General features: G+C 48.6%; 2 protein-coding genes across 3 annotated transcripts; one reads left to right on the top strand and one right to left on the bottom strand.

Moving 5' to 3' along the window:
- The first annotated feature begins 465 nt into the window (after positions 1-465).
- nudt18 (nudix (nucleoside diphosphate linked moiety X)-type motif 18) lies at positions 466-3,533 on the top strand. 2 transcript variants are annotated; one of them, XM_083673222.1, is made up of 4 exons: positions 466-519; positions 950-1,128; positions 1,628-1,841; positions 2,343-3,533. In XM_083673222.1, exons 2-4 carry the CDS (start codon positions 982-984, stop codon positions 2,945-2,947), a joined length of 966 nt encoding a protein of 321 aa, XP_083529348.1. In that variant the 5' UTR covers positions 466-519; positions 950-981; the 3' UTR covers positions 2,948-3,533. The 2 variants fall into 2 exon arrangements, with proteins under 2 accessions (XP_083529348.1, XP_083529347.1); XM_083673221.1 differs by having other exon boundaries at positions 483-519; positions 961-1,128.
- On the bottom strand, positions 3,512-13,409 carry fhip2b (FHF complex subunit HOOK interacting protein 2B). The gene is made up of 17 exons (XM_083673220.1): positions 13,260-13,409; positions 12,502-12,580; positions 11,542-11,711; positions 11,261-11,365; positions 10,944-11,063; positions 10,282-10,500; positions 9,807-10,006; positions 9,458-9,578; positions 8,749-8,825; positions 8,379-8,571; positions 7,492-7,658; positions 6,895-7,050; positions 6,160-6,250; positions 5,646-5,789; positions 4,968-5,108; positions 4,772-4,872; positions 3,512-4,467 (listed from the first exon to the last, which is right to left on the bottom strand). The coding sequence occupies exons 1-17, from the start codon at positions 13,308-13,310 to the stop codon at positions 4,353-4,355; spliced, it is 2,250 nt and encodes a 749-aa protein (XP_083529346.1). The 5' UTR covers positions 13,311-13,409; the 3' UTR covers positions 3,512-4,352.
- Between the last annotated feature and the right edge of the window lie 353 nt (positions 13,410-13,762).

The following is a 13,762-nucleotide window of genomic DNA, read 5'->3' as shown; positions in this document are numbered from 1 at the left end:
TTGATTTAGAGAGAAACAAGGTAGAAACAAACAAACAAACAAAATCGTGTGCAATGTAATAAACTATCTCATCATGAATCATTATATATCCTTTATATACATATGTGGGATTAATCGTTATTAATCTGGGTTAATCTTTCCATGTATATAGCTATGTAATTGTGTAAACAGAAAACAAAATACAGTTGTGAAAAGTCACAGCTGTAGGAGTTGATTTTTAGTAGCAGCTGAGATCAGCACCGCTTCTGGCAGGCTACGTCATCTCTCTTCCACCCCCGTGAGCTCTCAACCAATGGCTGAGCAGATAGCAGAGATAAATGGGCGGAGTAAAGTAAAGGAGCTTTGTGATTGGTGAAAGGAGCTTTGTCATTAGTGATTGGACCTTTGTAATTGGTGAAAGGAGCTTTGTGATTGGTTGTTGAACTGTCAGTGGGAGGTGGTTAGCCGACCTGTCAGAAGTGTCAACAATCAGCTAGCCGACCGTCAGACAAGCAAGTGGATGCAGCTAATACTGTGAAGGTTGGTGATTTTAAATGAATATCATATTTGCAAATAGCAAACACACATTTGTTAAATGACATACTTGTTGAAGTGAATTTGTGTACAACTTTTCAGTACGTTTGCTTGCTAGAGCAGCGTACATCCATCGTCGGCTTAATAATATCTCCTTCTACTAGCTAGCTAGCTACCACACTACTTAGATAGTTAACTAGCTACCACACTATTTTCGCTAGTTAGATACATTGGACAGATTTTCAAGAAATCTCTGTCATGATCTTTGTTTGCAAAATAGATCGTTAGACTCTGACCATCGATGTTAGTGACAGTTGGTGCTGAGCTGCCATGGACAGACAGCGGCGATAATTATCCCTGATCTTGTCCAGCTCCAGTCACACTTCACATCTCTCTCGTCAGTCTTTCAGATGATCTTAGGTGATGTGACTTCCAGTATCTCTACAGGGGGCCAGCTTGTCTGCAGACATGAGTGTGGACGAGGAGGTGGAGACGGTTTTAAACGGTGAAGGACTCCCGGTGAAGGAGTACGACTCAGCGCCGGATAGATTGAAGCCGGTCGTCCTGAGGAAAACCATTTGCTACATCGTCTGCGCCGTCATCTTCAACTCAAAGGTGAGGGTAGTTTTGGTGTTGAAGGCCTGACCCCGTGGTGAGGACAGGCCCTGAAACCAACCAGCCAAAGAGCTAAGTAATTCTATTAGGTGTCTTATGAGTTGTTGGCCAGAATATCACGCGTCAAGTTAAGAATACATCGTGACTTGCGGCATGTGGCGTTGTGTTGTTAAGCTCACTGTACATTGACCTGGGGATATTCTACAGATGAGTCGTTATACCTGAACTGAATACCTGCTAAATAATAATAATAATATTTTGGATTTAAAGCGCCTTTCAAGAAACTGCAAAGGACACTGTACAGCAGAAGATAGAAAGTGTCATCATAACTATTGAGCACTGACAAAATGCTGAATCACCGTCACTAACCTGTGTGTCTCTCTCTCTGCATCGCTAACCGTGTGTGCGTGCATGCGTCTCTCTCTGCATCACTAACCGTGTGCAAGCGTCTCTCTCTGCATCACTAACTGTGTGTCTATCTGTCTCTCTCTCCTTGCAGAACGAGGTGCTGATGGTGCAGGAGGCCAAGCCGGACTGCTATAAGCAGTGGTACCTGCCGGCTGGGAGGATGGAGGTGGGGGAGAGCATCGAGGAGGCCATGAGGAGGGAGGTGAAGGAGGAGGCAGGGTTGGAGTGCCAGCCAATCACCCTCCTGCTAGTCCAGGAGCAGGGCCCGCAGTGGGTCAGATTCGCCTTCCTGGCCGAAGCCACAGGTCAGACTGCAGGCTACATCCTTATGTCAAAACACTCTGTTTTACTTCAGATTTGAACATTGATGACGATGAAGCTTTAGGGCAGCTGAGTGGCTGTGTTTTGAATTCCTTGGGATGATCAAATCCTGACTGTGAATTAAAGCACTGCATGTTTTGATGGTTTCAGGTTTCAGCACACATGGCTGAAACCTGAAATGGGCTGAGGGCAGAACCTCAACAAGGGCTTGTAGCGTTGCCAGTTCTGTCTGTTATCTACCAGGGTTCTGGTGTGTTGTCTGTCTATCAGGGGATTCACACCAGTGGAGGCAGAAATCAGAAGATGGGCTCATTGTAATGCATGGAATGGTATCATTCCTGATTCGAAACCGTCCTGATTTCTACCTCCACCAGCCTCTCCCCACATTTATATTATGTGTGTGTTCTCTTATTGTATAATGTGAGAGTCCTGTAGCATTGCCAGAGTTCTCTCTCACAGTTGTCTTTCACTTTCCCCCCTCCCAGGCGGCTCTCTGAAGACAGAGGCGGAGTCTGATGCCGAGTCCCTCCAGGCACAGTGGTGGGACCGCGAGGCGCCACTCACGCTGCGGGGCCAGGACATCAACCGCCTCATCGCCGAGGGCCTGAAGTACCGGGAGAAGGCCTGGTTCCCACCGGCCCGGCCCATAGACCTGTCCTGCCGTGTGGTGGTCCAGAGGGTGGTCCTGGCCTTCTCCAACCCAGACAAGGAGCTCTGGCTGCTGGTCGGGACCACCAGGAACCACCACCTCCCCGTGGCCGTCTCGGTGAAGACTCATACAGTGACGTGGGCGGCCAACAAGCTGGTCCAGGAGGCCATGCCAGCGTCGTACTACCAGCTGGAGCTGCACACCTGGGGCATTCTGGGGCTGCAGCACAGCGGGAGGGTCCCGGGGAAGACAGACGGACTCTGCTTCAACATGCTGGCATCTCTGGAGCACGAGGGTCCGGAGGGGCCCCACACCAGCCTGCCCCCGGCCCTGGAGAGCCCCCGCTACCTGTGGCACAAGGTGGAGAACCAGCTGCTCAGGGAGAAGATCCTACACAGGATCAAGTCTGTGGACCTCCTCCCGGTGCACAGCCTCTTCTGAGGAGGGCTCTGCGGAGGCAGAGGGAACCTGTCCGTCTGAACACCAGGCTGTACATGGGTGGGTGGGTGTGTGGGGCAGGCCCCCGTGGTTGAGCTGGGGTGTGCGGGGCAGGCCCCCGTGGTTGAGCTGGGGTGTGCGGGGCAGGCCCCCGTGGTTGAGCTGGGGTGTGCGGGGCAGGCACCTGTGGTTGAGCTGGGGTGTGTGGGGCAGGCCCCCGTGGTTGAGCTGGGGTGTGCGGGGCAGGCCCCCGTGGTTGAGCTGGGGTAGGCACCTGTGGTTGAGCTGGGGTCCGAGCGTCTTGGCAGTAAGGCACACGACAGTATGCATCCATCATGGGAGAGATGCTGGCAGGAAACGTACCTGTATGTCTTTGCAGAGTTGCTGGAGAAGATTGACATTGATTGATTGACACTTTTGTTGAGATGATTTGAGGGGAAAAAGCAGTTGTCAGTTTCTCACTGGAAATGGGACTGTCACTAGATGTCCCATTGTTATTCACAAATGACATTCAGTTATTGCATGATTGTACTTCTCAGTGTAATTGAAGATCTACAGAGACACCTGTCAATGAGAGCATGTTTTAAAATTATTTTAAAATGTATTAAGACCGTTGGTTACAGTAACCGCGGTCCACACACACGAAGCTGTAAATCAGCTGACCTCTCCTCCTCTGGGAGATTAAAGGTCTCTGATAGGACAACAGAACAGGCTTACAGCAGGCAGGAGATCAGCTGGAGAACGATGCCCAGAGATACACACACTAGCTTCACCTTGATTTTGACCTACTGCATCAATGACTGATTACTTTCATGTATGTGATAATTATTCACGTATTTAAGATAAATAAAATATCATTTGCATAGTTATTTAAGAAACATAAGATTAAACTCTTAAAATAATAAAGAATAAGTGAAACATTTCAGCTTGTACATTAAAGTTCAAACAGAGATGTGCAATGAGAGTCTCCTCTCCTCCTCTTGTACCAGTAGTTCATCTTTGGGTTCTAGTTCATGTCCTTGTCCTCGCAACCCAGGTTACTGCATTAGCTAGTTGTGCAACTGATGCAATAGGAAGCAGCGGTATGACAGAGAGGTCTGCCTGAATCGTCCACCAGCGTTCTGTCTTCAGACAGAGGGTTTTATCAGTGGAGGTAGAAATCGGAGGACAGGCTCATTGGAAAGCATGGAATGAGGAATGGTATCTGTTTTATATTTCTTGATATGATATTCCATTGACATTCCATTCACTGTTAATGCATGGAATTGAATGAGAATGGTATCTGGTTTGATGCCATTCCTTATTTCGTTCCATGCATTACAATGAGCCCGTCCTCCGATTTCTACCTCCGACAGCCTCCCCTGGTTCACAGGATGCATGTTCCCGTTGTGAAGCGACCGATGAAGTGTCAGGGGTCCTCTTCTGGGCTCTGATTGGACAGTTTGACGAAGGCGATGGCGGCCAGCTCCTTACAGAACTCCTCCAGGACGATGACGCCCTTCAGCAGGGTCACATGATCCACCCTGGGGGGGAGGGAGACACACAATACAACACCATGTCACTATGGAAGTCTGCACTGTCATTTCTGACCAAAGGGTCCCCTTGTGATTCAACAATAAACGATAGTGCTGTTTGACTGAGTTTATATCTTGTTTCTTTGACATTTTGTAGAGTTATATTATTATTAGGGAGGATAAGAACGTTTCCAAGTCTTCTCGTCAAACTTGAGCTCCCCTTCTTAACTCTTTCCATGTTTGAAACTGCGCTGTGGTGTGTTGGGTATCCAGCTTATTCTATTGGTATGACAGACAGACAGGAAGTCCTCACCCCGTGTCTGGCTCCAGCCCCATCAGTTGACCTCTGACCTGGACCAGCTTCTCCGTCACGCTAGGGATCACCTGGATCCTCTGCATCAGCTCTCCTATCACCTGGAACGTGCACGCACACACACACACACACACATCAGCTCTCCTATCACCTGGAACAACAGACTATTATCACCTTGTTAGTGTGTGTGTGGTACCCTGATGAGGACAGAGAAGAGGGAGCGTGTGCCAGGGGCCAGGCTGATGTAGGGGTCCAGCAGGTACTCGTGGAGGTGTGGGTGAGGGAACACAGCCAGCCTGGACAACACTGACGTCACCTGGAGGTTCAACTCATAGGGCTGGGGGGGGGGGGGAGATAGGGAGAGAGAAAGAGATAGAGATATGTAAGACTACTGTAACTGAGGATCATGTGACCGTGTCACAGCAAACAGCAAGCCTGCTCCAGACCTGTCTGGGCTTCAGCCAATGGCTATCTCTGTCACCACCCTATCACAGAGGAGCTGGCTACAGACATGTCTGGGCTTCAGCCAATGGCTATCTCTGTTACCGCCGTATCACAGAGGAGCTGGCTACAGACCCATCTGTAGCCAAGCTACAGCAGAGTCTCAGGGTTCTCCCCAAAGAATGGAAGAGTGTTTCTGCGCCACGCTGTGAACTCTGCGGCGCCACTATGTAAACATTAAGACAAATTAAACTATATATTTAGTAACGTTAGAGTAACTATCTACGATCACCAACAACATTGTTGTTAAAAACGAAAGTGCGAAACGAAACGAAAGCACTAAGACGTTCCTCTGTGAACATCCTGGGGAGAACCCTGAGCCTGTGTGACAGACATCATCATGACCAGAGCACGTCTGTCCACCCAAGTCTACCTGCTCCAGGATCCGTCCAATTCTGTCAAACAGGACTTTAAGGAAGTGGCCTTCGAAGAAGTCTGAACTGGACAGCGAGGATTCTGGGGGTTTCAGGGTCACCGGCCAGTCCCAGTGGAGGGAGAAGACGGAGCACTCTTTGAACTGGGTGGGGACAGAGAAAAAGGGGAGAAATTAGGGACGGGTCAAATCAAATCAAATCAAATCATATTTTATTTGTCACGTACATCGCACACAGCCGTCAACGGTCATGATAGTTACAACATAATACATCGCAAATACATAATACATGCAAATGTTTAGAGTCAAATCTGAGAGATCAATGCATGTTCTCTCTATTCCAGGGGAGGCTAGTGGAGGTAGAAATCGGAGGACGGGGCTCATTGTAATGCATGGAACGGAAAAATAATTGGTATCAAATTCCTTCATCCCATTCCATGCATTACAATGAGACCCGTCCTCCGATTTCTACCTCCTCCAGCCTCCCCCTGACAAACACCTGTCCTCTACTCACCAGCTTGTGGGCATCGTGGACGTACGTGTCATATCCTGCCCCCTGGATGTGCTGGGAGGTTTTGGCCTCCTGAGGGACCAGACACAGGAAGCTGCACAACACATACGCACGCACGCACGCACACACACACACATCATCACCAAGCTGGAACCATTCTAAGGACACAGTGTTGACCAGGGAAGGCTGGTGGAGGTAGAAAATCGGAGGACGGGCTCATTGTAATGGATGGAACGGAATTCCTTATTCCATGTTTGATACCATTCCTGATTCCGTTCCATGCATTACAATGAGCTCATTTTCCATGTCTACCTCCACCAGCCTCCCCTGGTGTGAGATGCTGCTGATGTAATGACATCTCTGATCAGAGTCCTCCTGTTTTGACTGATGGGAATGGGGAAGAATGATGCTTATGAATAATAAAGTCACTCTCTTGCACCATGAGTTGACTGTTCAGCACCTGATCAGCCAGAGGAGGACGGGTCCCCTCTGGAGTCTGGTTCCTCTCAAGGTTTCTTTCCCCCAGGGAGTTTTTCCTTGCCACTATGCCCTATATATTTTGTCTATGGTTCGGTGTTTATCGATCATATTGTTTGTATTGTATTTATTGTTTATATTGTTTTGTATTGTTCTTGTTATTAACCACTTTGCACATTTGTCTATGTAAAAAGTGCTCTACAAATACATTTGATTGATTGCTTGATTGATTGATTGATTGATTGATGAGGTTGTGTGTACCTGTTGACGATGTCCTGGGCTTGGGAGTGTGTGTGTGGGGCCTCTCCTGAAAGCTGAGGAGGAGGAGGAGGAGGAGGAAGGAGGAGCTGCTCTGAGCCGCTGTAGTCACTCTCAGAGTACATGCTGTCTGTGAAGAATGGGTCCTCCTCCAGCTCCCTGCTCACACACAGGGAAGGGAGGGAGGGAGGGGGGGGGGAGAGGGAGGGAGGGGGGGGGGAGAGAGAGAGAGAGAGAGAGAGATAGAAATGTTCTGTCCATTTGAGAGCCTCACTATGGCCTCATATATTTAATACTATATATATATATATATATATATATATATATATATATATATATATATATATATATATATATATATAAAATGTAAACCATTAATAACAAGAAACAACAATAATGTTACAAGACGGTTCCCCTGATGTGTATATCTGTGACATCACTAACTGCTACTGAAGTAGGGAAACCAATCAGAACCTTACAAATATTGCATATCTGAGAAGATGGAGCTCTGCTTAGGGATGCTACAACACACTCATTCTCAATACAGTACACCATCTAACAACAACAACAACAACACCACCACCACCACTACAGACTCACTCATTCTCCTCCGAGGTGTAGGCGTCAGTATGACGGTCCTCCACACCTCCGGGGGGGGGTGTGACGTAGCAGCGAGCCTCCAGGTTCCTGAGGACCAGGTTGGACAGGATGTCCCTATGGGGCTTCTGTAGCAGCTCCTCAAACAGACGCAGGGTCGTGATGCTGATCTGGGAGAGAGAGACACACAAACACACACACCTAACCCTACTGGTCTAGAAGAGAGAGAAGCACTGAGACTACCAGCCCCTCTGAGAAGACTGGTCCAGGAGAGAGGGGGTAGGGGGTTAGGGCCGAGGGGGGTAGGGGGTTAGAGTCTAGGGGGGTAGAGGGTTAGGGTCTAGGGGGGTAGGGGGTTAGGGCCAAGGGGGGTAGGGAGTTAGGGTCTAGGGGGTTAGGGCCTAGGGAGTTAGGGGGTTAGGGTCTAGGGGGGTAGGGGGTTGGGGCCGAGGGGGTTAGGGGGTTAGGGCCTAGGGAGTTAGGGGGTTAGGGTCTAGGGGGGTAGGGGGTTGGGGCCTAACGTTGACTAGCCTCTAAACTGGTACAGTTACAATACAGTCCACCAGTGGTGTAACAGTGAACCTCTCTACAGGCGCAGAATAATAGCTGACACACAGCACAGGAATAATACACTAATGAGATGAGAAAGAAATCTGAACCCAACGTCAGTCTTGTCCTCATTTCAGCCTTTGTTAAATCCTGGATAAATAGGATTAGAGCCTACCTTGTGAGATATATGGTCACAGTGTTATATGAGGTGATAACGTAGCCTAGCATACCTTGTGAGATGTGGTCACAGTGTTATATGAGGTGGTAGCGTAGCCTAGCATACCTTGTGAGATGTGGTCACAGTGCTCTTTGAGGTGGTAGCGTAGCGTAGCCTAGCATACCTCGTCAGATATGTGGTCACAGTGCTCTATGAGGTGATAGCGTAGCGGGTGGCTCTCCGTGTCCAGGCGCAGCTCGCTCTGTGTGTGTCGGCCCAGGAGGAAGGAGACCAGCTCGTCCACCAGCGCCGCGGACTGGAGCCCCCGCACAGAGCAGCACAGCAACGCTGTGGTCACTAGCACACCCACCTCAGACCTGCAACACACACACACACACACACACACACACACACACACACACACACACACACACACAGCTATAGTAAACACTCTCTCTGACCTACAACACAAACACACCACAACATCAGGCATCCCTGGTATCACAGAGGCCCTGTGCTGCACATAGAAATACAGTTCTGACACAGAGACTCACATCTGGAGCAGATCAGGCTGCAGGACCTCAACCAGCCACTGGTGGTGAATGGCTCTGGCCAGCTTCACAGCCAGCACCTACACAGAACACACCCCATCTCTGTTACTGATGGGCAACTCATCACAGTCCGGCTCCCACAGTCTCCCTGCACTCTCCCCCCTCAAAAAAAAAAACACTCCCCACCCCCTAATAGTCAGTTGCCCACATGCACCTGTGAAGACCTAATAGGATTGGATAAGTGTAAGTCAGGGGAGGCTTGTGGAGGTAGAAATCGGAGGACGGGCTCATTGTAATGCATGGAAAAACACATGCCCGTCCTCTGAGTACGTCCCTCCCACAGCCTTTTTGTGCCCAGGCTGTAGGGTCCAGGGGTTGGTTTGTCACTGGGCCTTTTAGTGTGTAGGGGCTAGAGGCTGGTTTGGGACTGGGCCTTTTAGTGTGTAGGGGCTACAGGCTGGTTTGGGACTGGGCCCATGGTGTAGGGGCTGGTTTGGGACTGGGCCCAAGGTGTAGGGTGTATGGGCTAGAGGCTGGTTTGGGACTGGGCCTTGTAGGGGGTAGAGGCTCGAGGCTGGTTTGGGACTGGGCCCATGGTGTAGGGTGTAGGGGCTGGTTTGGGACTGGGCCCATGGTGTAGGGGCTGGTTTGGGACTGGGCCCATGATGTACGGTGTAGGGGCTGGTTTGGGACTAGGCCTGAGTGTTCCTACCTGTGGTGCTTCCTTCATGAGCTGGTCCAGGAGGTCCAGCCAGCTGTAGAACCTCTCCATGTGATCACTGCCAGGGAACGCCTGGTTCTCCTCTGCACGGTCAGCCTGGGAGAACTGAGCACTGGACAACAACAACAACAAACAGCAACAACATCAACATCAACAAAAACAATATCAGCATCAACAACATCATGGAGACCACTATCATGAGGTCTGCCTGGGGCCATCAGATACACAACACTGACCAGAACCATCTGTCTGACTGAACCTCGAAATGTAAATGGTATGTAAATACCAGGGGATGATGGAGGTAGAAATTTACCATTGTCAAAGGTGTGTTGGTTCTTACCTCCAGTGTGAGTGTGTGAAGCTGTGTATGTCTGCAGGGTCCAGGGTGGAGGTGGGGAGGAGGGCGTACAGCTCACACAGCCTCCCAGCCAGGAGCTCACACAGCTGGGTCCGGTGGGCCAGACACTCCCCTGTCTCAGCCTTGGGGAGGGTGGCCAGCAGGTGCAGACTCTGCCAGGCCTTCAACGCTACCTTGCTCTTCTGGACGGGGACCAGAGCAAACACGGGACGGGTTATTGACAACTCCATGTTCAATTCAACCATGAAATGTATCCAATGTGTTATAATTGTACATGTATAATTTTAAATGTTATAATTAATCCCACTCATTCTGTACATGCTCCAATAAAACACTTTTCACAAAAAGGGTCTCAAATACACAAGCTAGGAAGGTGAATACTGTATATGTTGATTTGTGGTTCTTGTAGTTCTGGATAATGTGTTTTTTGTAGTTCTGGGGTATTCTGTCCGCACACCTGGCTTTTGCTCAAGTGCACCAAGACGTGGAGGAGGCTTGTGTTGGCTGGGAGAGGGCTGGAGGGGGAGGCAGTGGGGGAGGGGGAGGCGGTGGGGGAGGGGGAGGCAGGGGGGGAGGTGGGTTGTGGGCTGGGGGAGGAGGCTGAGGGGCAGGAAGGCACTGTCTCTGGACCCTCAGAGGTGGAGCTGGACCTCTTGGAGAGCTGCTCCTTCTTAATCTGCAGGAGAGGTGATAAAAAAACACATGAATCTAAGGGCTAGGGCTAGGGTTAGGGCGAGGGTTAAGGCTAGGGTTAAGGTTAGGATTAGGGTGAGGGCTAGGTTTAGGGTGAGGGCTAGGTTTAGGGTGAGGGCTAGAAGAGGATGATGAGAAAAAGAGAAAGCAATAAACTCAAGTTCTTTATTCTGACATGATAATAAACAGATCCAGTTGTGTGTAGGGGTACCTCTAGAAGGGTTAGGGTTAACAGGTCCAGTTGTGTGTGTAGTGGTACCTCTAGAAGGGTTAGGGTTAACAGGTCCAGTTGTGTGTGTAGTGGTACCTCTAGAAGGGTTAGGGTTAACAGGTCCAGTTGTGTGTGTATGGGTACCTCTAGGAGGGATAGGGTTAGGGTTAACAGATCCAGTTGTGTGCGTAGAGCAGTGTGACATGTAGAGGTACCTCTAGGAGGTAGTTGAGGACATAGGGGTCCTGTTTGATCCTGGAGCAGACCACATGCAGGAAGTAGGCCTCTTCCTTCTCCGTCTGGGACCCCAGGACCCCACACAGCTGGACCAGCTTCTGCAGGGGTGGGCGGGGGGTAAATATTGTTGTTATCAATGTCCTACAAATGAAGAACAGACTAAAGAATGAACAAAATGTGAGTGTCCCCCCCCCCCTTACTGTAAAAGGCCTGTACCCCTCCCCCCTTTACTGTGATAGGCCTGTACCCCCCCCCCCCCCCCTTACTGTGACAGGCCTGTAACCCCCCCCCTTACTGTGACGGGCCTGTACACGTTGATGATGTGCAGCAGAGGCTTCTGGACCTGAGCCAGGACCTTGGAGAAGAACACTAGGACCTGCTGGTGCATCCCTGGGGGGTACTGGACAGAGAAAGAGATCATGCCATGGTTAGATAAACACTGTGTGTGTGTGTGTGTGTGTGTGTGAAAGACAAAGACAGACAGACAGAGAGAGTGCGTGTGTGTGTGAGAAAGACAAATAAAGAGTGTGTGTGTTAATGTGTATGTGTGTATTTGTCTGTGTGTATGTGTATTACCTGTGCCTTGCCCAGGGTGCAGAGGGTCTCCAGCAGCTTGTGCTGCAGCAGGTACTCCAGACAGGGCCCTGTCTCCTCCAGCCCCCCCTGGCCCTCCTCATACACCAGGATGTCCAGCATCTGCTTCAGCCTCCAGGGGATGTCTGTCTGCCTCACCGGCCTGCTCTCATCTGGAGCAACCACCACAGCACAGTGTCAGGGGGGGGTTGGTGGAGGTGGAAATCATTGTCATGCATGGAATGGAATGAGGAGTGGTATCAAACACGTTCCTCATTCCATTCCATCATTCCATCAGTGCAGTGCTGTATAAAGAATACCACTTTGGCCATAAGCAGTAATGATGCGCTCACTAAGGAACCTTGTTATGGAACAGCATGATCATAAAGATACTCTGAACATTACTGTACATCACACAGACGCAGGATATGACAGAATACATTCTACATGCATAGAAACACGTCCGTCCTTGAGATTAGTTAGAATGTCATAGTTAGAATGTTATAGATAGAAGTCATAGTTAGAATGTCACAGTTAGAATGTTATAATTAGAATGTCATAGTTAGAATGTTATAGTTAGAATGTTATAGTTAGAATGTCATAGTGAGAATGTTATAGTTAGAATGTCATAGTTAGAATGTTATAGATAGAATGTCTTAGTTAGAATGTTATAGATAGAATGTCTTGCTACACTTAATGTCTCACAGTTAGTACTATTGATTATATATTGTGTAGTGTACTAATATTACTGTTTTTATGTTCCTGTCCTTGCATTTCACTGCACTGCTGAGATGTAGCTCGTTAAAATAATGTATTTGTACTCTTTACTGCTGTATCCTGTGTATATAATAAATAAACTTTATTTTGATTTGTAGGCCAAGGTAAGTTCACTTGGTGACACATGGGCCTGGCTGCTAGGGCAGCTATAGGCATGTATGTGGGTGGGAGACAGGTCAACCTTACCAGTGGTTTCAATATAATAGTTGGTTATCCCTTTCCAGTGCTCCACAAAGGAGTCTAGCAGGTTGACACAGACCTCTCTCTACAAGAGATGGAACATATTTCTCATGTTAAGAGGTGGCATTATTTATTACAATAATGTAAGTTAAGCATGAGCTGTCACTCTCCTCCTCTGTTTCTCTGTCAGATTATCACTAGTCCCCATTCCCCCCCTCCCCCCTCCCCAAGACAGTTGCCCAGACTTGATGGAATGTTTAATGGAATGCTTCTGGGCTTCCACGTGAGCAAATATGAGTCCTCAGTATCTGGCTAGGCTAGCTAAGTTAGCTATGCTAACTGTCAACACACGTTTTACTGACTGGCTTTCCAGCAACAACTACATCGTTGTCTCTCACAATTTGATTAAGTATTACAAGTAACACCCATTCAAGAAACATACTCGACTAAAATAAGTATCAACAGATAATAAAATGTTTCTAGGATTGACTAACTCACTAAGTTAGCTCAGAACAGAAGCTAGCTCAACTTGTTGCAGTGTGTTTCGAGTCAGTTGTCACCCAGTTGACAGACAAATAAATACACTGTCATCCTGTGCAATCATGACATCACCTCTCTTGTGTTCATTCTAGTTCATAAACAAACTTTTAGTCGCTGTCTAACGTCGTTAGAGCCAGAAAGTGGATTCAGGACAGGACTTGTCAACACTGCAAGTAGCTAGTAGTAGCTAGCTAACTTAGCTAACGAAGTTCTACTGTACTTACAGTCTCCAACGCCTGTTGAAAGAGATTCGTCAGTTTACTAAACATATCCATTATCAACTAATCAATTAACTGGCGCTTTACTTATAACTTGTACAAACTATAGTAGACATGTTTCGCTGTGGCTAACAGGACAGGCAGGCAGCTGGTGTTGTTGTTAGAGACAGTTGGGGGAAGGGGGGGGGGGGGCGGGCTGTCCTCACCAGGGGAGTTTATCGCGACAAGCCGGGGACATACACATACCAGGTAATAAGTAATTATACGTCTATGGGGACAGTCCCGGACAAAGCACAATGATTAGGTAGCCTACTACATATTAACTTTATTTAGTTTACATTAGCCTGCAGGACTTTAGATTGCAAACCACGTACAGACCACAGGGCCTGTCCTTTTGGCCTATGGGCATCTGTAGCTGACGTCCACTGGCGAGGCTCTCTGCTCTTATCGATTCCAACAGCTGTGGGTTCAAACGTTTTGCTGACAAATAAAACAAACATATGTGGCCG

Source organism: Argentina silus, assembly GCF_951799395.1.
Source record: "Argentina silus genome assembly, chromosome: 7".
Taxonomy (NCBI): Eukaryota; Metazoa; Chordata; class Actinopteri; order Argentiniformes; family Argentinidae; genus Argentina; species Argentina silus.
Note: the sequence above shows the minus strand (reverse complement) of the source record. Positions and strands in the feature narration are given on the sequence as shown.